This window comes from Chaetomium fimeti (assembly GCF_033439085.1).
Source record: "Chaetomium fimeti strain CBS 168.71 chromosome Unknown B0H64scaffold_3, whole genome shotgun sequence".
In the NCBI taxonomy this organism is placed as follows: Eukaryota; Fungi; Ascomycota; class Sordariomycetes; order Sordariales; family Chaetomiaceae; genus Chaetomium; species Chaetomium fimeti.
The window spans coordinates 3,509,953-3,531,638 of NW_026944331.1; the positions used below are offsets into that span (position 1 = coordinate 3,509,953).

Here is a 21,686-nt window from a genome sequence, read left to right on the forward strand (position 1 = left end):
GATGGTTGTGATGGTCGTGGCGGCCGAAGTCCGAGATGTTGTGCGAGGGAGGAGAGATGGTATTGTCCGTTTGTCTAGGGTCCAGGTGGTGTGGGGGATCCGGCTCAGAGGTGGCTCAGGGTATCAGGCATGTCGGACGTGTCGTTCGAATAAGCTTGCCGTGGCGAGAAGGCTCAATCAAAGGCCAGCGTGCCAATGGAGAGAAGCCACAGGGGCATCAAGCCGCGTGCCCACAGACAAGTCAGCCAAGCGCGCGATCCGCCCGCAAACCCGGCATTCGCTATCCGGATCCTGCAGATTTCCGGCCCGAGACGGTCTGAAAAGCGCCGCTGGCGTTGAACAAGCAAGGCGTGCAGTCCTTGGCTGCGATGTTTTTTTCTCTCGCTCGCTTTTTTGTGTGTTGCTGGATGGAGGCACGGCCGGCACAGTTGAAATGACGGCAGGTTTCACAAGCAATCAAAGCTGTGATTGATGGCTGCAGCGACACAACACTGCATTTCAGGCTGGGTATCCGTGGATCCTCGTCCCATCATCTCTCTCGACAACTCGACACTTGCGCGGCGCAGATGATGACCACATCTCACAACAGAAACATCCCGCAGTCGCGCAGCCCCTTTTCATCGCAGCATTTGGAGAAAGTGGCTTCACAATGCATGAGATCACTCACATTTTGGGTGATCAAATTCGGTTGTGGCTGGCACTCGGATGTCCCAATTGATCTCGATCGATCTCGCTTTCAGCTCGCTGCCTGCGTCTAACGGTGGGATTATCGAGGCTTCTCTCACGGGAGCCCTGCAAAGAACTTGGAGTGTGTCAAATTAGTATACCGATTGTGAGTCTCTCAAGCGAAGATGCCATATGCATCAATTGGTAGGTTCAGTTAGCTAAGGTATGGGACTGTATACGCACCAAGCACAGTGACGTCTCTGGACGGTGATGGCGAGGTCTAGCAGACTGGAGACCACTAAACCAGGACGGTTGTAGAGAATAGCTGGCCGCGTAGTCGTGAAAAATATATATCAAGACAGGTATACACATGTAAATGGAAAAGGAGTCCCGACTAGCGTGATTTCAAATTGACGGCTGGATAGTCAAAACACCAAAATCCACCTGGATCTTACATTCACAAGGCTGGTCCAGGCTCTCTCGCGACCAGAGCCACCGGGAGCCCCAGCTTTGGCCGGGGAGCCGGGGTCTGTTGCTGGGTGGGGCTATCGCCCCACGACCCGGTTAGGATGCACGGGCCAGGGCCCAATTCCCGCTGGGCAAGGCGAGCCTCGGCAGTCGCTGTCCCGTCACAAGTCAAGCTCCGAATTGCCAGTCGCGGACCGAGTCCGTCCAACAAACAAACACAACTTGCCTCTCCCCACCACCACCTATACATACAAGGACACCCGTCAAAAGCCCAATCCTAGTCTCCAAGTTCCAACATCTACGACAATGGGCGAATCCGAGGAGGGAAACAAGCAGGAAGTCCTAGCCAACCCGCTAGATCAACAAAGCGCTACACCAGCTCCCGCTCCCGAGGCTGAGCAGACCACCCCCCGCGAAGAGACCCTCGCGCAGGCGAAGAAGTTCCTCCAAGATGCAGAGGTTCAGAATACAACACCAGAACGCAAAGCCGAGTTTCTCAAGAGCAAGGGACTAGTAGATAGCGATATCGAAGGGCTGTTAAACGAAGTGACCCAGGATGGGCGGCAAGAATCACAAGCCTCGGTATGTTCCCACCGTGCCGGCTGTCGCAGGCATGAACTGACGGGGCGTCAAACATCAGGTTGCGGAAGAGAGGATAGAGCCACCACCGTCTAAGAAGGAAGACCGACCACCGATCGTGACATACCCCGAGTTCCTGACCAAGCCCGAACGGCCACCGCCTCTGGTAACGGTCAACCGCTTCCTCAACACACTTTACGCCTTTGGCGGCTTGTCCACCCTCGTCTACGGCGCGAGCAAGTTCGTCGTCGAGCCAATGGTCCACACACTCACCGAAGCGCGCATCTCGCTCCACGACACAGCCAACCAAGACCTCACAAAACTTGTCGCTAAACTCGAGACAGTCGTCTCCGAAATCCCAGCGCCCAAGACGAAAGACCCCAGAGGCCACCCCACAACCACCGAAAAGCACGGCGACGACGACGCGGTTAGCAGCTACGACGACCCGACCGAGCTCTTCCACCGGGACATTGGCATCCAAACCTCGCGCCCCTCATCCCCGCAATACCTCCACCAGCCGCTGCCCCAACAGGACGAAGCACCGACCGCCTACCAGAGCCAGCGGCTCGCGCGGCTGACCGCGTCGCTCAAGTCGCTCAACGAGAGCGTGGACGACCAGGGCGAGACGCTGGGCGACGTGCACACGACGATGGACGTGCTGCAGCAGGACGTGGACAAGCTCAACGCGGCGGCCGCGGCCGACTTCGTCGGGGGGTTCTCCATGTACGGCGGCGCCAACAAGAACGAGCCCGACGACGAGATCAAGCGCGCCAAGGAGAATATCCGCCGCGTCAAGGGCGCGCTGTTGAGCACCCGCAGCTTTCCGGCGAGCAGTCGGTAGGCGGGGAGGGGAGAGGGTATGTGCATACATAGTACGGGATTAGGGGTGAAGGCGCTGGATTAGGAGAGGGGCGCCGGCACATGGCCATGGTCAATCTCCATTTCAAGAACGTGGCCTATCGGTGATTGGTGAAGTTGGGGTGGGAACGGAAGGACACTCGGAATCTTGCATTTGGCGACGGAGATGGGACCCTAGCAGGGAACGGACTACTGCCAGTTGTAATGCGATACGACATGTCACTTTCAACGACATGCATGAGGGCTCTTAGTTATTGGTGCAATGGTGGGGTTGTGGCCACTCGAGGGATATTTGAGGGGTGTATTGACCGGAGGTGAACTGCCACTGGCGGGGATTTTGTTGCGGAGTGAGGTGGGAGTCCCTGAGTTCTGAGGACGGACGATCAGGAGCCACTGTTGTACACACATGTACTATTTCAATAGGAGAAGGAATGTGATTTGGCGCTCATCTCCGCGGTGAAGCACGGTTTAGGCGAGGGATTATCGGCGGAGATAGCACAGCATATTATCTCGTACCCGCAGTCCAGATTACTTATCGCCAGCTCGACTCGGCCGACCAACGGATGTGGGCTTCGTCGGCTTGTCTGCTTCACCGCCCATCGCCCGACTGTCGCTTCCGGGGGGTTTGATACATGCACCGGAAAGCTGCAGATGCTCCACAGAGGCTAGGCTTCTCCGAGACAGCCCTGCTGCAAGCTGAATGCCGGGAAAAAGCAAAGAAGCATTTGTGAACCCTGTATCTGGGGGGGATTTGGGGAATTGAATAATATATTCCGTACTTACACAGTCCTTGGAGTAGGATTGGCGGTTTTTACCTCATGGTCGAATGATACTCTTCGGGAAGAACTCCCTTGCAGGCGCATATGAGAACGGAGTGATTGGACGTGCCGTTGAAAGAGAGGGATCGCGTGCAGCCCTGAGGAACCTCGATCCTGGTCACACGATCGTCGAAAACGGACGGCCCCGCTGCGCAGGAAACTCGGTATCCCCACCCTGGCGCCACCACCGGCTGACTGCCGCCGACGCTTTTTTCAACATCAAGCATTCTCTCACTTGAGGCTGTCTTGTCTGACATTCTGTCTTAGCTCCAGTTACGCAACGGTACTAAGTCGTCAGGCCAAGAAACAAAACAAAAGAAAACGAGCCAGAGAAACACTTCAAGCTGAAAGCGGGGGACGGCGTTTCTTTGGCCTTGTCAAGCGACCTGATTGACAGGGCATTGACAGGACCGGGCAGTGAGGTGGCGTCGGACCCTGCCGCCATTCCCCAGACTCGGAGGTCCTCGACAAACCAATCCGGAAGCAGCAGACCAAGCTGAGCACAACGCCGAACAGGATGCACAGCGTCGAGGACGGGCCGCTGATCTCATCGGGGGCCCTCGAACCGTCAGACAAAGCGCTGATCCCTGTTCCAAGCAGCCCGATGGTAAAGAGGGATGGGCTCGATTGTGGGCACGGCCAAAACGCCTCGAACGCCTCTATCGCCTCTTCCCCAGCTGGTTGCCAGTGCTCTCAACAACCGGGTCATTCCTCAACAGTGAATCCCAATTCGCAGGCAGCACCAAACCTGGTTGGACTTGATAAACCTGGTATGTCACTTGTTCGTTCCTTCCTCGTTCGCCCATTCGCGGTTTAGACCGCTTTGCAAGCTTGCCCTTTCGAGCTTTCCTCTTTTGGTCTCGCTTGACACCAAGCATCTTGACCTTCAAGTTTCAAGTTTCGTTTTCATTTGATCCCTTCAATATCCCACATATCCCGCAATTGCCAAGCATCGCGACTTGTGGATAAGTACGACTTCATCAGCTCTGGGCCTCTCCGACAGCCGGCCAAGCACGAGGCTGCAGGCGCACATGTCACTGCAGCTTGGCCTCCAAGTTAAAATACGCAGATCACTAACCCTTGCTTGCACCCTTCAACAGGTCTGGGCAAGCCCGGCCTGCTTGGCGAGGCCATCATACCACTTCCAGGGCTGGTCGCCCCGCACGCTCAGAGCCAGCTCCAACTCCCCGCGCAGCCAATTCCTATAAAGGCTGTTACCCCAGAAGCGTCACGCGCGCCCACCGGTGGCGATCACCTCGCTCCTGAGCTTTCTCTTCACACAACTCCATCCACCATGATCTTTTCGGATCTGTATAGGTCGCCGAGGACGACCCTCACCAAATTCCGCAATTCTTTCCCACAGGGCGTCCCGCCACCGCCAGATATCGACGCCGATCTTGTCAGTAAAGACAAGACCAGGAATAGGGAAGCCGTAAGGAAGTACCTCGTTGAGAAGATACGCAACGACTGGCAATTCACCTGGCCGCCCGTGGCGACTTCGGAACCGACTCCGACAAAAACGTCAGCTCCCGATGAAGTAGAAGGCGTCCAAACAACGGCGGATGTTGCACCAGACTCTACCCCTCCATTAGCAACAGCCGACGAGGAAACCACGAGGGATCCAGGGGAGGAGGCCGACTCCGAGTCGGACGCAGCGTCAGTGTATAGCACCATCTCGGACGATCCTGGGCACTTCCGGCCACGGGCAGAATGGACGTCGGATCTATCAGACGACGATGAACCCCAACCTTCGGCCTCTCCATTTCGCTTCGACAGTCCAGAGGCTGTTGGCGCAGCCGTCCACGATTCTATCGAGAAGAAGCGTGCATGCCGAAGGAGAGCCGTGCGGGATGAGACAAAGTGGAACACTGGGCTGGCATGCTTCGAGGCCCGCCGCAACGCCTGGACAGGCGCAAAAACGGTGCGGGTGAAGCCGAAACCAGCAAGCCCAGTCTCACCTTCCTCCGGCCGTCGCCTCTTCTGGCGCCACCAAAAAACGCAGTCGTCGGTCTCCCACAGCGCTATCATCACCTCCGGCTCGCCCCCCGTGCCAACCTCCCCCATCTCTACGACTGCGCCCCGCTCATCCACAGCAACAACCTCCGACTCGGACTCAGGAGGCGCACATAGGACAATTTCGCAAGACTCCAATGCCGTCGGTGTCCTGTACCCTGTCCACACTGTCGTCCCCGTCGCCCCCCCACTCCTGCCGCCACAGAACGCCATGCGCTCCTCGATCCAGCCATCCATGTACAGCTCCCTCTACGATAGAGTCGTTTCTCAGAGCCAACAGCCGTCCTGCCCCGTCAACCTCGCCGACATGCTGCGTGCCTGCGTCGTCGGCTGGAAGCGCGACGGCGAGTGGCCCCCGAAAACTCTGTATCCTGTCCCGGCCCCTGTCCCGGCAGCCAACGCCGAGGTTATCGCCATGCGCCAGTGGAAAGCCCAAAAGCAACGGAACAAGAACGCAGCCGCAGGCCCAACGTCGGGAAGGAGGCTAAGCCTCGTCGGGTTGTTTGGTGGCTCGGCGGGTGGGGCGAATAAGACAGCTGCCACGACGGCGGCGACGACGCACGAGGTGAAGGACACCAAGGAGAAAGATAAGGAAAATGGTCTGGGCCATTCGCAGTCCCATTCCCACTCCGACGAGGGCGCCGGGTCATCGGGCAAGGCGCTGTTCAGGCGGAGCCTGCAAAAGGTGCTGTCGCTCGGGCAACATGGCCACGCACATAGTGCCGCGAACGGGAACATGGGTGGGCCGATTTCGCCGACGACTCCTTCGCAGAAGGAGGCTACTGCTGCATTTTGAAACTGGGGGTTGGCCCGTTCGACGTCGGGCGGGGGATGGGATGAGGTGTTCAGGACTTTCCGATGATTTGGTTTCCGGTGCTGGGTTTGGTTTCTCCTCAACAATCATGGGTGGTTAAGAAATACCGTATACCGTGCTATTTGATACCCCAATTATTTTCTAGTTTGATATCATTAGGAGGGGAACAGCGGGAAGACGGCGGCAGAGGGTACCTAAGGAATAAAGGAACCGGTCGGTATAATGTGTGACATGATCAACTCAATCATTTGGGGCGTGGTAATGGGGATTGAAATATATTGGATTGAACCCTTCTGCGTTGAAGCGGAACCACAAATGCAGCCAGAGAAAAAGGTGACACTGAACGAATTATCAACTCCTCAAGAGCCATTGTCGGTATGTCCGCCCGCCTCCAGGGCCCGCGCCTCCCGATACTATTCTATCCGCGGGTATTTCGGAGGGACAAAGAGAAAGAAACAAAGAGAGACGCCCTCTTCAAACGAACAAAACCCGGCCCCCTCCCAACCCCGCCATGCACCTCATGTAGTTGTTGTAGTGTATTGTAACAAATGGAGCCCCCCCCCCCCCCACGCGCCTTTCCAATCCAAATTTGCCTTTCTCTCCCCCAGGGAGGTGGTGCTCGGTCTCTCTTTAACCAAATCATCTTCCCAATCCAATGCCTCGTTCTCCCCAATTCATTTATTACATGCCTGTGACTCTCATCGCCACATATCCCACCGTGACGGCCACGGCGAGCGAGATGATGCTGCTCGGCACGCCGACCCGGATGAAGTGCTTCACCTTTAGGTAGCGCTGGCCGGCGGGGTCCTCTTTCATGATGGCGGCTGTGGGTGAGGTGTGTTAGTAATGGGGTGGTTTGGTGAGGGAAATGGGGGAGGGGAGGACAAAAAAGAGTAGAAGGGGAGGGAGAAACATACTCATATTGGGGAACCCGCTCGTCGGCAGCGCCATGGCGGCACTGCACATCAGCACGCCGGCCATGACCAGCAGGTTGGGATGCGGCTCGTCCAGGCCCTTGCCGACGTTGTACACCAGCGGCAGGATGATCAGGGCGGCGACGGTGTGGCTGATGAAGGTGGCGATGACGAGGATCAGGCCCGAGAAGACGACCAGGATGCCGTACAGGCTGTAGTTCTCGACATGCTCGGTGATGGCCCGGGTGGCGGTGTGCAGCAGGCCGGACGAGTTGACGGCCTTGCCGAGGGACAGGCCGCCGGCGGCGAGGATGATGATGGTCCAGGGGAAGTTGTTGAAGTCCTCCTTGGTCAGGATGCCGACGCCGAAGAAGAGCACGATGGGGATGATGGCGATGACGCCCATGTCGCCAAAGACGTTCTCCAGGCTGTGCGAGGCGCACCACAGACCGATGGTGGCGATGGTCACGGCCGAGACGAACCACTGCACGCCGGTGAAGGGGTCGCGCACGGGCCGGACGGGCACGATGGTGGTGCCGCGGCCGGGCTTGAAGGCCAAGAGCAGGAGCAGCCAGATGAAGAAGAGGGAGATGATGCCGACCGGGATGGCAATGAAGAACCACTGACCCCAGGTGGGCGGCGGCTCCATGATGCCGATGGCGACAACGTTTTGGGGCGAGGCGATCGGGGAGAGCATCCCGCCAATATTAGATGCCAGGGCGATGCCGATGATGACGGCCTTGGACATAGGGGAGCCGGCGGGCAGATTGCGGAGCATGGGCTCGATAATACCGAAGCAAAGGACGGGTGCCGCGACGTTGCTGATCAGCATACTGGCGACAGCGGCAACGGCCATGTTAGCGATGAGAACCGTTTTGGGGCGCGTGCCGGCTTTGCTGAGGACGAAGGTGGCGATGCGCTTGTCGATGCCGCACTTGGAAAGCGCTGCTGCGAGGGTAAAGCCGCCGAGCAGGAGCATGATGACAGGCGTCCACATCGCGGCGAAGACGGCGTCAGTGGCCTTCTTAGCACCCAGCCTCGCGTGCGGCTTCTCCTTGTCGCGGAAGACCTCAAGGACGACGCATAGGAAAGGAATGAGGAGCGACGTGACGAACAAGGGGAGCGCCTCGGTGGCCCAGAGCAAGCTGACGAGCACCAGCATAGCCAGGCAGTTCTGCTGCTCGGCTTTCTCCATGATGGGAATGTAGAGAAGAGTGAAGAAGAGGGCGAGGATGATAACAAGGGTGAGCGTCGTCGAAGTGAGCAACCATGTTGGGCAAACGAAGCGGCCCAGGGGGGTCGTTATCTCCTTAGTCGGCAAAACAAGCTCATCATCACCTTGCAGCCGCGTCCTCTGAGCATCAGCGTCAACCCCGAGAAGGGTATGGCCCAGGCTGGCAGCCTCGGCTCGCCGTTCCAATCCGATCAGGTCTCTCCAGACGGTATTTCGTTCCCATACGACGTGCTCTCTCAGGTGCGATCTGAGATCCCGGATCGCAGTCTCTGAGTCACCGTTGGTGACGATGACACTGTACGCCTGCACCATCTGCGTGATCCGCTCTTCCAGGCCCCTCGTCGTATCTGCGCGGAAGGGGTAGGCGGTGTCGACAAATGTGCTCATGTATTTGGGCCTCAGCCGGCGGTCGATGATCTTGTCGAACTTCTTTATGACCTTGCTGAAGCCGGTTCGGTTCAGCTGGATATACGATTTGAGCTCGCACAGCTGGACGTAGATGTTGATCATCCGCTTCTTGAGCATGATCCCGGATGAGAAGAGAACGGCCTGCTCAGCGTAGTCGTCGTAGTTCATGCTCATTCTCCGCATCGACCGCGTGAAGTCCGTTGATGCCGTCATGTCGGTCATCATGGAACTTCGCATACCCCCGCGCCCTCCGAAGCTTCTGCTCCGCCTCTTGCTAGTGAGACCCGTCTCCTCGTCCCCTTCCTCGTCGCTATCTTCCATGCCATCCTCGGTAGATAGCTGGCTGCGCGTGCTGTCTCTCCGAAGCCGCCCCGGATTTGAACTTGTCCTCTCGATGCTGCGAGTGGGTGGGCGAACCTCCTCGACGCCAGCTTCTTCCTCGAACTCCTCGGCATCCTTGAGGAGCAGGTCCACCTCCTCAAACAGCTCGTTCTCTTTGAGGACGTAGAAAGAGGTGATCTTTTCTAGCTCGACGTCGAGGGCGCGGCTAAAGACGGCTTCGGGATCGTCATCTTGTATCAGTGGTCGGGACTCGGCATCGCCGGCTGGTTGGTGGATGGCTTTCTCGAGCTGGTATATTCTGGGAACAGATGTCAGCGAAACAAGGTTCCGATGAATCACGGCAGGACCGAGGATTCCCTACAGCTTCTTGAGATTGCTATATGCAATGTAGTGGTTGCTCCAATCTGGAACGGCGTTGAACTGGATACTGTGGGAGAACTTCATCTCGTCCTGCTGCTCGAGCCACCTGCGCTTCTCGGCCCGCTTGACGTCGTACTTGTGCTGGCGCTGGCTTGCAAATTCGCGGTACTTCTCGGCGGCTGCCGGGTACGGTTGCAACTCGATCTGGTCGGGTGGATTGTCGGACGGGTTATCGGACGTGGTACGCTGCGGGCTCCCTCCCCTCTCGAGATTGCCTAGAGGTGTTTGTATGGTCGATGCGGGCGTCTGCTGCGCGCGAAGACCAGCGGATCGGTTGGGGGAGGGGGACGAAGATGAGGACGGGGGTGGAATTTTCAATGATTTTGCCTCGAAGGCATCCGTTGACTCGATGAACAGCGTGACTACGAATAAAGTTGGCTGCTTCTCGTTCCCCCAACCTTGCAGGCGCACACCCACGATAAGACGGCATCAACCGGCCCCACTTGTGCACCATAACTCCACCGCCCGTTGGGTGGTCGGGAGCCTGGAACGCCTTGGCGAACAGTGATCCCGGCTGTGAAACCCGTAAAGTTGGGGGCATGCGTGTTGTAATTACGTACATGATGGGCTTCGGCTGCGATACGTTACGTACAACAGCATCTCACCGCCGGTGCGAACCCTAACCCCTTTCTTTCCCCTTGACCATGAGCCCTGACTCGGTCTCCTGTTTGGAGGGTTTGGGGAAGCGCGTGGGAAAGGGTTTGGGTCATGCGGGCCCCCTTTCGAGATCAGCACTTCACGCATGACGCCCATGTGCATTTTCTCCGGTGTTTTGCCAAATTACAATAACTCAAACTCATGTCGAGTCCAAGCACGGCCAACGTCTAACCACGAGGGTCAGAACAAGAGGAGAACCGGAGACCTGTTTCAACGACTCGCCGTCTCTCGACGTGTTGAGAACGCGACCGTTGATAATCGGACAAATACTGGTGATTGCGGAACGGAAAATGGGGTGAAAAGGAAAGAACGGAAGAAAAGAAATAGAGAAAAAAAAGAAAAGAGAAAAGGAAAAGAGAGAGAGAGAGAGAACAAAGAAAGAGAGAAAGAAAAAAGAACGAAAATAGGCAAGGAAGAAAGAAATGAAGAAGGGGGAAAGGAAAACAAGGGTAGAGGTTGATGTCTGAACTGTTCAGGGTTCCTATTCCGTCGCTCGGGTAGAAAACGTGACATGACAACGGTATGACCGATGGGCCTCTTAAGTTGAAGAGTGAGCCCATGCCCGTTGGAAACATGAGCTGAGCCGCAGGAGTTGCCAAGGCGGTCGTCATCTCGGACTCCTGGTCCCAGTAACTCAAAATGGATGAGGCTCAGCAATACCTATCGAACGAAGGAATCGGGAGGTGACGCGTCACACAAGCATAGCCCAAAGGTAATCTCAACGCCGTATTTTGGGGGCTATGAAAATGAAAAGGCTACCAAAGATGTTCCTAGTCCTAAATTCAGTTACGAGTATATGTACTCTCTTACACCCTCAGGCTTCATTCCTTCTCCATTCAACTCAAGTCTAAGGAGATTGCATAATCAGCACACGCTCGCCGGTGTCTGCGCTCATCCGTGAGATATCAGCCATATCATCCAGCTTCAGAACACAAAAAGGGACAATAATCCAGCGGAACATACTTGCAACCCACCCACGAATACCTCTCGCCCCTCCCAACTTCAACACGATGGTCTGCGCAACGGGGGAGCCCGACTGGAGCGGCACCACGCTTGCAACATTCAACTTGACACTCCTCCAGAACCCCAGGCTATGCACGTCATGTACTTGCCCGCTTGAGCTTGAGGGCCTCCACCTCGGCGTTATGTCATATTTCCCCTCGTTGGCCGGCAACGCCCTGTTCGCGGCCGTCTTCGGGCTCTGCCTACTCCCACAGATCTACTTCGGCATCCGCCACAAGACCTGGGGCTACCTGATTGCCATGTCGGGGGGGCTCATCCTCGAGCTCCTCGGGTACATTGCGAGGGTTCTGATGCGCGATAACATGTTTACGGACGTATTCTTTATCATGTAAGTGCTCCCGAAGCTTTCATACCCCAGCGCCCCCACCCCCTTTATTTGATTACTTTCCATCCCCGGTATCTAACCAGACCCCCCCAACACTGCAGGTACCTCGTCTGCCTCACCATCGCCCCGGCCTTCCTCGCCGCAGCCATCTACCTCAGCCTGTCACGACTAGTCGTCATATACGCGCCGGACCGCGCCCGCTTCCGGCCGCAGGTGTACACGTACATCTTCATCGGGTGCGACGTGGTGGCGCTCATCCTGCAGGCGGCCGGCGGCGCCATCGCGTCCATCTCCGAGTTCGGCTCGCCCGCCCTCCGCGCCGGCATCAACACCATGATCGCCGGCGTCGCCTGGCAGGTCGTCGCCCTCGCCCTGTTCGCCGCGCTCAGTTTTGAGTTCTGGATGCGCGTCCGCTCTACCCCGACGGCTTCCCTCAACCCGGCTTTTGCGGATCTACGCGCGCGGCGCTCGTTCCAGCCCGCGTTTCTTGTCGCTGTCGTCCTCACGGGTGTCTTCATCTTTGTGCGCTCCGTCTTTCGGTGTGCTGAGCTCTCCGAGGGTTTCAATGGCCCGCTGGCCAACGACGAAGTCACGTTTATGGTGCTGGAGGGGACCATGATTGCCTTGGCCTGCATTCTCCTGACGGTCTTTCACCCTGGCCTGGTAATCGGTGCTAGGTGGTCAGCTGCGAGCTGGAAGAGCGTGAAATCGGACGCGGAAAAGATGGCGACGGATACGGGGAGTGAAAGCCAGTAAACGGTAGCGGATATTTATTGTTTTAGCGGGGGTTGAATTTGAATTGGGGTTCATTAATACTAGCGGGATGGGTGGGCTGCTCTTGGAATAGGAGTTCATAGACTCTGGCTTACAGACACGGAAAATTATAGATTCCTGTTTCCTCTTCTAATTTTGATTTCCCTTTGTCTTCTAGTGTAAAGGATACTCCGTTCAACAAATAATATTCGGGGCTGACTTATTAACTACCTTACCTAGTAGATTTCTAGGCTGCTGAGCCCATTATCGAGTATTTGTTGATATGGCTTGCTGTCGAAGCCAGGGGCGGTTTCCTCCACTCCTCGTAGAGTCCGGAGGAATTTATGTTTCATGCCTCCTGGCTACCTTTCAACTTGTGCCTTTTACTTGTTATCCGTTTCTACCATACCACTTCTTACATGCTCAACATGTAGGTGGCTAACTTGGCGTAGTTAGGATTTATTAGGTAGGTAGGTAGCCAAGTTTTATTAGTCGGGAACATTGTTTACGGGAACAGGACGGTGTTATTAGTAACGTCAGGCTCAAGGTCGTGGGGCAAGGCAAATATTGAACAGCCTGAGGTCATCCTAAGCGTCCCATAATAGACACATTATCTCCATCTGGGCATCGTTGGGGCGCATTGCGGATTGAGTTTAAGGATTTAGAGGCATGAGGGAAGCAAGCCCTTGTTGATTTGATGTCGAACGAATCTTGGGTCGAAGGAACGAACAGCGCTCTTCGTGACCAGACCCTAACCCTTATCGAAGCCAGCTACCAACGGCCCCATGCCGTCATGCGGCCGGGGCAACGAAGGCCGAGGTAGGCATTCGCAACCCCAAGCTCACAACACCAACAACAGCAGGCAGCTTCTTCTGACAAGTCGGCTCCGACAGCTCCTGATGTATCGATAATTGCGTTAAGCGCACGAACTTGACGAGCTGGCGGCCGCCATGCTGTCCGCATTCACAGCTCGACCCATCATCGAGCTCAAGCAACGGGACAAGTCCAAGATCGAGTCCATCTTAGCTTACGGTGCGCTAGTCTTATTTTCGGAACATCTCTTTGTGACAACTAACTAACCGACGTGTTTAGGCGACCGTGTTCTCGTTGGCCTCAACACAGGCTCCCTGCGCATCTACCGAGTCAACGAGCCAGTTACTCCTCCCGACGCGAAGCCCGACGAGAAGCCCGCCGACAGCACATTAGCCGCCCAGGCGCAAGTCGAAGACGCCGGTCCTACCAACTCTACCGATCCTGCTAGCCCTACCGCAGCGACCTCGCAGGATGGTCAACCACCGCCCACGCCCAAGGCGGCCAAGCCGACCGACCTCTTGCGAGAGGTAGAGAAGTTCTCGACGCGCGCCATCGAGCAGCTGGCCATAATCAAAGAGGCCAACATTATCGTTTCGCTCTCCAACTACGCCGTTTCCATCCACGACTACCAGACCTTCGAGCCCATCGAGGCCCCGCTGTCCCGTACCAAGAATGCCTCCACCTTTGCGGTGACGAGCAACGTCGTCGAAGACCCAGACACGGGCATCCCCGAGATTATTTCGCGCCTGGCCGTTTCCGTAAAGCGTCGTCTGCTGTTGTGGTCATGGCACGAGAGCGAGCTGTCGCCGGATGTGGCGGAGATTGTGCTGGCCGAGTCAATCAGGTCCATCACATGGGCGAATGCGACCAAGCTCGTCTGCGGCATGAACAGCGGGTACGTCATGGTTGATGTGGAGGACGGCAGTGTTGAGGACATCGTTGGACCCGGGGCTATTGGAAACGCGGCCGGTGGCCAAGGGCGCTTTGGTGCCGTGAGCGCCGCCGGGATGGGGTACATGGGCCTCGGTGGCTACATGCCGAAGCCACTGTCGGCCAAACTGGCGGAAGGGGAGCTCCTCCTCGCGAAAGATATCAATACCTTGTTTATCGATGACTCAGGGAAGGCCATCGAGAAGCGCCAGATTCCATGGCAGGCGGCGCCGGAGGGGATCGGGTACAGCTACCCGTACATACTGGCGCTTCAACCGCCGGCGAAAGGCAGCCTAGAAGTCCGCAACCCAGATACCCTGAGTCTGTTACAGACTATCGGTCTTCCTGGTGCCGCATCACTTCATTTCCCGCCCCCGACTGTCAGTTTGGCGCACGCCGGCAAAGGATTCCATGTCCTGAGCGACAGGGTGGTGTGGAGGATGGATGCCACGGATTATGATTCCCAGATTGATGAACTGGTTAAGAACGGCAGACTTGACGAGGCAATCAGCATCCTGGGCATGCTAGAAGATGCGCTGCTCAAGAACAAGACGGAAACGTTACGGGAAGTCAAGATGCAAAAAGCAGAGTTCTTGTTCCGCCAAAAGAAGTACCGCGACTCGATGGATCTGTTCAACGAGGATGAAGTCGATGCCCCTCCAGAACGGGTACTAAGGTTGTTCCCCAAGATTATTGCGGGAGAGCTAGGGGTTGAGGAAGAGAAGCAGGACGACTCGGAGCAGGACAGTGCCAACGGGAAAGCGGGCGATGAACAGGAGACAAAGCCCGATCTCGCCGCTCAAGTTGCCTCGCCCACTAGAGGTGGCGGGTTCGCTAAGTACCTTATGGGCAATCGAAAACTCAACCCCGAGACTGCCAGCATAGCCTCATCCAAGAAGGGTTCCGACGACGAGACAGCAAGCATTAAGGGCAAGCCGATGGACGAACAGTCCCAGACCGACAAAGACCTGATGGCCGCCGTCCTGGGTCTCAACAGCTACCTAGCCGGCGCCCGCACGCGACTCCAACGCGTCCTCGACCCAACCACAGGCAAACTCAAACCGCGCAAGTCCGAGTCCGGCTCCACCGAAGAGGCCTTCAAGACCCTCCTGCTCTCGTCCCCAGACGAGAGCGACGAGCAGCTCGAGCGCGACCTGCAGTCGACCTTCCGGGTGCTCGACACGACGCTATTCCGGGCCTTCATGTACTCGCGGCCGACGCTGGCCAGCTCGCTGTTCCGCATCCCCAACTTCTGCGACCCGGACGTCGTCAACGAGCGCCTGGTCGAGCACAACCGCTTCAACGAGCTGGTCGACTTCTTCTACGGCAAGAAGCTGCACCACCAGGCCCTCAGCCTGCTGCGCCGCTTCGGCAGCCCCGACGAGCCCGACGACGCCGCCCCGGCCCTGCACGGCCCGCAGCGGACCGTCATGTACCTGCAGGGCCTGCCGCCCGAGATGATTGATGTCATCTTGGAGTTCTCCGAATGGACGTTGAAGAAAGACCCCGAACTGGGCATGGAGGTGTTCCTTGCCGATTCCGAGAATGCGGAGACGCTGCCTAGGGATAAGGTTTTGGATTTTCTAGATGGTATTGATATTGGGCTGGAGATCCGATATCTGGAGCATATCATCAACGAGCTGAATGACTTGACGCCCGACTTCCATGATAAACTAGTGGAGCTGTTCATCAAGCAGCTGGTGGACAAAGAGAAGGAGAGGGGGGAGGAGTGGGATGCCCTATTGGAGCGGCTAGTGAAGTTCTTGAGGGAGAGCAAACAGTACGGCCTGGGCAAGGCGAGGGGCTTGATTCCCAAAGACGGTGAGTTTTCCACCGAAAGTCCTAACTTAAGGGGCTCGACTGACAAGTATTCACCCAGACCCGCCGTTTTACGAAGCACAAGCCGTGGTGCTCAGCAATATGGGGCAGCACAGACAGGCACTAATGATCTACGTCTTCAAGATGCAAGACTATGCCAAAGCCGAAGAGTACGGTCCCACCACCTTCATTCCCACCATCCACCCATCTCTTTTTACTAACCCTCTCTCCCACAGATACTGCAACCACATCCACAAAACCCAACAACCCCCCTTAGCCCCCACCCCAGCCCCCCAAGAAGCCGCCAAACCATCCTCCCAACCACCCCCCCACAACCGCCGAAGAAAAGCCCTCCATCTACCACACCCTCCTCTCCCTCTACCTAACCCCGCCCCCCGAATACAGCCCCAACCTAACCCCCGCCCTCGACCTCCTCTCCAAACACGGCTCCCGCCTGCCCGCAACATCCACGCTCTCCCTCGTGCCGGACAGCCTACCCGTCGGGCAGCTGGAGTCGTACTTCCGCGGGCGCATGCGCAGCGCCAACAGCGCCGTCAACGAGACGCGCGTGCTGGCCGGCCTGCGCAAGACGGCCCTCTTCGCGAGCCAGTCGCTGCTCTTCCTGGGCGATGGCATTCCCGGTGGTGGTGGGCAGGGCGGGCGCAACAGGCGGGTGGTGATCGCCGAGGAGCGCGTGTGCGGCGTGTGTCATAAGCGGATTGGGGGCAGTGTGGTGGCGGTTTTGCCGGATAGTGTGGTGGTGCATTATGGTTGTTTGGGGAGGTCGGCTGCGGCGGGTGCTGGGGGTGCGAGTGTGAGTGTGAATGGGTCGGCGTCGAGGGCGCTGTCGCCGGCGGGGGAGAGTATCCGGTCTGGGTATGGGCAGTGGGGGAGGGCCGGGGGGTGATGGGTTGTGATTTTCCTTTTTATGGTATCGGCAGGCCGGGCTCCCCCTGATCGTTTTTTATTAGGTTTGGTCGTTGGCAGGTGGTTGTAGTGTAGGTAGAACCGGATTCAACGAACGCAGATGGATACCCCTTGTTAGCCTCTTAGCAGCCCCCGTCCTGGCTATGGCTGAATAAATGGCCCAAGTTGGTTGAGCAGCTTTTAATCCTCTCCTTCCTGCACCTCCTCGCCATAGTTTTCTTCCTCCTTCTCGTCGTCGACGACCTTAGCCCCGTTGGCTGTCGCTGCGACCGCCTCCCGCCTTTTGTCCTCATCCATGCGCGCCGTGAGCTCCCGGTTGATCTGCCCCTGGGTAGATATCACGGACTGCCGCAGCTCGGAGAGGTATTTGGCTTTCAGTTCGACAGTCGTGCTATCGGCGGCGGCGGTGAGTGGGAGGGAGATGGTGAAGGGTGCGTTGGTGGTCGAGCTGTAGGCTGCTGAGAGGGTGGGTTGTTGTTGGGCGGCCATTTTGGAGGTTCTTTTCAGGGGATTGCTTGTATCGTTAGAACACCTCCTGTCGGGATGCGATATTGGCGGGGGTGAGGTGGACAGTTGTCGCTTCATCAGTCGAAGATTCCCGCTCTGCTGGTGACAAATTATGGGAGCGAGGTAGAAATGTTGACATCCATTCCATTGCGCAGCTGTGTTCAACAATGCCCCGCCGGAAACTTGGCAGGCTGCGGGGTTGCAAATTGCCCCTCCCCTGCTCCTTGGCCGTCGCCGGGTCAAACAATGGCGTTCCGTCGGTCGCTGCAGCTGCGGCAGGGGATGACGAATTGACACCAACACAGCGGGTTGGTTGGGTTGCCCTGCGCAGCCGCACTTCTGTCGACTGTTAGTTAGCGCACTTCCATGCTTCCCGTATTCTTTGATTTGAACCCCCTCCATAACGATCCTCGACGATATCCAATATCCGACGGCCAATTTTTAACCATTTTTTCGACCCCGACGGCATCGAACACACCGATACCGCTCTGGAGCATGGCCTTGTGAACAGGGCTGGGCGTCGCAAACCGCCGAATCCGGTGCACCGAGCCAAGATGTGATACATCGACTCCTTCCTCTGACATCAAGACCCATGCAACCCACAAGACCCACGCCGAGGGCTCCAGGGAGCTTCTCGCCCCTGCCTGCGAGCAACCCGGCAAGTACGACAGATCTCTCGCGCACGCGACAGAACCGGCAGGACTCGCTGTCAAGCGAAGAACGGGCGCCATTGAATGTCCACAAGACTCGAGGACAGACTGCGCCAGCCCCGACACCCATCTACGCCAGCTTCACCAGCGGCTCCAACAATAGCAGCACCACCAATTTGCAGAACTTCTCGCGCCCGACTGTGTCAACCGCCGTCTCCGCCGCCCGCTCCGTCGCGGGGCCGCAGTCACCCAGCGACGGTGTTCCGCGCAACGGACCTTCGCCTCTCACGCTCCCGCCAGCTACTTCCTCGCCCGTCACACCCACCTTCTCCAGTCGAGGCGTCAGCCACTCGCGCAAGCACTCGCAGAACGCCGGTCTGTTCGAACCCACCCTGCCCTCGACAAGCACCTCCAACCTCTCACATATCGGTCTTTCGAACCACTCCCCGAAACGCGTGCCTCCGGCGCACCGAGAGATGTCAGCCAGCCAGATTGCTGCTCAGGCCGCCGTTATGCAGCACCAAAATCAGCAGCAGCAGCAGCAGGCGCAACAGGCGCAACAAGCACAACAGGCACAACAAGCACAGCAGCAGGCACAACATGCACGACAACGTTCACAAACAGCGCCAGCGCCTGCCGGGGATGATCCACCGCCAGCCAAACGAGCGAGCGGCGGTTCATTTACCATGAACCCCCCAATGCTGAGCCTCACCGAGGCGAGCGTGCCTCGTGATAATGCCTTCGGTGGCCAGACCTACCACAATGGCCTTGCTGGCAACCATACTCTCGCGGCTACAGCTGCCGCCAACCTGGTCTTCCCGAGATCCACTCAGGCATCTCCCGGGATACCCTCGCAATCATTTACGCCTCAACCTCCACCTCCGCCTCCGGCCTCCGAGAAGCCTCAAAAGCCGGAGAAGTCGAAGGTGAAACTCTTCTCGCGGCAAGTAAAAATCGGAAGCAAAAGTGATAGCAAGGACAAGCCGCTTCCTAGTCCGGGGAAGGTTGGACACGCATTCGCAAATCTACAACGTGGCAACTTTAGCACTACCAGCTTGGAGTCCAGCTCCCAGTCATTTTACAGCTTACCAAACTCGTCTGCTGCCACAATACGACCCGCCGACATGCCGCAAGAAAAGGAGGGCAAGGAGAAGGAAAAGAAGCACCACTTCTTGTCGCGGCAGAAGCACAAGCTCAAGGATGACCACCACCTCCCGCTCTCGTCCGCCATGAGCAACTCGCGGCCGGCCGACCCAAGCGCCCCGAGCAGTCTTTACAACTTTAGTTTGCCGCAGAGCCCAGGACCGAACACTACGGGCTTCAAATCAGCCCTCGACCTTCGGCATGGAGGGCGTGCCTTTCGGGAGAGAAGGAAGGAGGAGAAATCGTTTGACGACACCGCGAGTGCCGTCACAAGCGAGTGGCCTGGCTCAAGTAGCGTCACTTCCGGCTCCGCTACTCAGGCTTCCACTCTCTACCTCAACGAGCCGTTTGACAGCCACAAGTACGGCTTGAACAACATGACCTATGATGATGCCTGGCCTTTTTTGAAAGCGAAGCTGCTCGTCGTCTTTGAGGCTGAGGATCTCCGGTTGCCGGTTGAGGACCTGAACCGTGTGGTCACGATGCACATTCAGTATTGCCTAGCCCGACGCAGCCCCAATATCATCGTGGACGACATGAGAGAGCTTTTGGCGACGGGGTTCTCTAGCCTCGATCACACCCTTCGCAAGACTCCCGAGGATAGGCTAATTCCGGCGCTCGTCGAGCTGTGGATCTTCACTTTTACCAGTATCCTTCCCTACATGCAGGCCGTGTTCCTACCGTTGGATTTGGAATTTTCAGGTCACGGGCCCCTAATGTCCGCCGAGCAAGCCCGCGATTTCTGGGGTGGCATCCCGGCGGCGACCTCGACAAGTGATGGGACATCATCTGTCACCCAGAAGCCCGGCCGCAGCCACAGCGTTACCGTTTCTCCAGCATCGTCCGTTCTCGAAGTCCGCCGCTTCGTCCTTCTCGCGTTCCGCGACATCGTCATCCTCCCACGCTACGACACGCTCAAGGCTATGTTCTCTCGCCTCTCTCTCGAATTTCTCCCCCAATCCCTCGCTTCTATGGCGCTCGGCTCCCCGCCTCTCCCCATTCCCTCTCCGGGCTACCACAACCAAAGCATAAACCAACAGCTCTCCAACTCACCCTCCGACAACTACGCCTCGACAAGCCTCCCCAGCGCCCTTGGGCAATACCGCCCCGGCACCGCCACCTCCCTCGACCCCTCCGTGGCAAGCTACAACAGCGCGGGCAGCACCCTCCTCGGCGACAGCTCCGGCAGCGGCAACCGCAGCCGCGCCATCAGCAACGTCTCCTTCGGCAGCGACAGCGCCGCCCACCCGCTGCGGCCCTTCACACCCAGCAGCATGCACGCCATCAGCGCCGCCGCCAACTCCACCCTCAACCTCGCCCTGCACACAACCATGTCCAACAACACCACCACCAGCCAGGGCGGCGGCGGCGGCGGCGGGACCGGTGGCAGCCTCCGCGACCAAAACGTCGAAGACTCCAAGCAAGTCACCGAGATGGTCGGCCGCATGCTGCAGTGCATGAGCGTGCTCGCCTCGGTCGGCGTGACGCCCGTCGCGGCCGTACCGGGCGGTGTCAGCGGCAGCATCAGCAGCATCGGCGGCAGCGTCAGCGGCAGCGTCGGCAGCGGCGTCGGCGGCGGCGGTGGCGGTCCAGCCGCTCGCGACGGGGAAGAAGAGGGCAACAAGATGGTCGAGGAGCTCAACAAGCTGCTCAAGCTCAACTGGCTGGGCCGCGGCCGCACGGGCCGCAACCGGCGCGGCATGGTCGGCGGGCGCGCCACCAAGCGCGGCGGCGTCGTCCTGGGCATGCCCCCGCCCCATCTGCCGCTGCCGCCTCCGCTGGTGGAGTCGTCGGGGTCTGGGTCTGGGTTGGGGTTGGGGTCCGGGCTGTCGATGGCGGGGAGTCTTGGGGCTGCTGGTGCTGGTGGGGGTGGGGGTGGGGGTGGGATTGGGAGTGTCCTGGAGGAGGGGGTTGCGGTTTGAAGAGATACCCGGGGACGGATAGGATAGGATAGGATAGGATAGGATGGGGCGGGCGCGGTTTTTGTTTGTTGGTTGGTTGGTTGGTTGGAGGCTTGTCGCATGCGTTTTTATGTGTGTTTGGCGTTTGTGGGTTTGGTGGTTTGTGTGTGGGCGGTTGGAGTATTGAGATGTTTGGTTGGGGATCGATCATCCGGAACCGGGGAAGGGCAAGACAGGGTCAACGGAAGGTGATGGGGGTAGGGGAAGGGATGGCGTTTTTGGCATGGCGAAGCCTCAGTCAGTGTGTACTTTGTGTGCCTGTCTATCCACCTTGACGAGAATTCACCTTGACGAGAGTCGATGATATTAGCGGCGCGTGTAACAAATACAGTACATTTTGTGAATCACAAACCATCAACCACACTCCCAAGAGACCTTGTGAATATTAATGCCATGGTGCATGCATCCACCAGCATGGTGCTTCGTGGCGATGTGAGAGATTTATAATTCGACTCTACAATATGGGCGGCATGGCAGCTCGATACTTTTCCACGCTTCTCGCCGGTGCTGGATAACTTGCTGCGGCAAGATCCGAAACCAACGGACCTCTCGGGAAACTTACGTGGTTAGGTACATCTCTGTCGTTCACAGAGGAAAGGGCATTTCAATAGGGTATTTCACAGGCCAAACGATGAGGACGGCAAC

General features: G+C 57.7%; 9 protein-coding genes across 9 annotated transcripts; 6 read left to right on the forward strand and 3 right to left on the reverse strand.

The window, feature by feature from the left end:
* Positions 1-1,440: 1,440 nt before the first annotated feature.
* B0H64DRAFT_321142 (peroxisomal membrane anchor protein conserved region-domain-containing protein) lies at positions 1,441-2,554 on the forward strand (the record flags this gene model as incomplete). The annotated part of the gene is made up of 2 exons (XM_062800496.1): positions 1,441-1,716; positions 1,775-2,554. The coding sequence occupies 2 exons, from the start codon at positions 1,441-1,443 to the stop codon at positions 2,552-2,554; spliced, it is 1,056 nt and encodes a 351-aa protein (XP_062661259.1).
* Positions 2,555-3,460: 906 nt separating this feature from the next.
* On the forward strand, positions 3,461-6,534 carry B0H64DRAFT_392954 (uncharacterized protein). Its single transcript, XM_062803600.1, has 2 exons — positions 3,461-4,159; positions 4,490-6,534. Exons 1-2 carry the CDS (start codon positions 3,907-3,909, stop codon positions 6,196-6,198), a joined length of 1,962 nt encoding a protein of 653 aa, XP_062661260.1. The 5' UTR covers positions 3,461-3,906; the 3' UTR covers positions 6,199-6,534.
* On the reverse strand, positions 6,535-10,075 carry B0H64DRAFT_473815 (SPX domain-containing protein; the record flags this gene model as incomplete). The annotated part of the gene is made up of 4 exons (XM_062808014.1): positions 6,535-7,040; positions 7,134-9,412; positions 9,476-9,896; positions 9,952-10,075. 4 exons carry the CDS (start codon positions 10,073-10,075, stop codon positions 6,898-6,900), a joined length of 2,967 nt encoding a protein of 988 aa, XP_062661261.1. The 3' UTR covers positions 6,535-6,897.
* Positions 10,076-10,096: 21 nt separating this feature from the next.
* Positions 10,097-10,965, reverse strand: B0H64DRAFT_130962 (uncharacterized protein). Its single transcript, XM_062798119.1, has one exon. The coding sequence runs from the start codon at positions 10,800-10,802 to the stop codon at positions 10,359-10,361; it is 444 nt and encodes a 147-aa protein (XP_062661262.1). The 5' UTR covers positions 10,803-10,965; the 3' UTR covers positions 10,097-10,358.
* A 66-nt stretch (positions 10,966-11,031) lies between these two features.
* B0H64DRAFT_458238 (RTA1 like protein-domain-containing protein) lies at positions 11,032-12,295 on the forward strand (the record flags this gene model as incomplete). The annotated part of the gene is made up of 2 exons (XM_062807404.1): positions 11,032-11,542; positions 11,641-12,295. The coding sequence occupies exons 1-2, from the start codon at positions 11,202-11,204 to the stop codon at positions 12,293-12,295; spliced, it is 996 nt and encodes a 331-aa protein (XP_062661263.1). The 5' UTR covers positions 11,032-11,201.
* Positions 12,296-13,110: 815 nt separating this feature from the next.
* B0H64DRAFT_130974 (vacuolar sorting protein 39 domain 1-domain-containing protein) lies at positions 13,111-16,230 on the forward strand. The gene is made up of 2 exons (XM_062798120.1): positions 13,111-13,324; positions 13,385-16,230. The coding sequence occupies exons 1-2, from the start codon at positions 13,243-13,245 to the stop codon at positions 16,072-16,074; spliced, it is 2,772 nt and encodes a 923-aa protein (XP_062661264.1). The 5' UTR covers positions 13,111-13,242; the 3' UTR covers positions 16,075-16,230.
* On the forward strand, positions 16,231-16,860 carry B0H64DRAFT_130975 (vacuolar sorting protein 39 domain 2-domain-containing protein). The gene has a single exon (XM_062798121.1). The coding sequence runs from the start codon at positions 16,386-16,388 to the stop codon at positions 16,758-16,760; it is 375 nt and encodes a 124-aa protein (XP_062661265.1). The 5' UTR covers positions 16,231-16,385; the 3' UTR covers positions 16,761-16,860.
* Positions 16,861-16,960: 100 nt separating this feature from the next.
* Positions 16,961-17,269, reverse strand: B0H64DRAFT_441186 (Gon7 family-domain-containing protein; the record flags this gene model as incomplete). The annotated part of the gene is made up of 1 exon (XM_062806548.1): positions 16,961-17,269. One exon carries the CDS (start codon positions 17,267-17,269, stop codon positions 16,961-16,963), a length of 309 nt encoding a protein of 102 aa, XP_062661266.1.
* A 315-nt stretch (positions 17,270-17,584) lies between these two features.
* B0H64DRAFT_357831 (HbrB-like-domain-containing protein) lies at positions 17,585-21,002 on the forward strand (the record flags this gene model as incomplete). The annotated part of the gene is made up of 1 exon (XM_062801628.1): positions 17,585-21,002. The coding sequence occupies exon 1, from the start codon at positions 17,880-17,882 to the stop codon at positions 21,000-21,002; it is 3,123 nt and encodes a 1,040-aa protein (XP_062661267.1). The 5' UTR covers positions 17,585-17,879.
* Between the last annotated feature and the right edge of the window lie 684 nt (positions 21,003-21,686).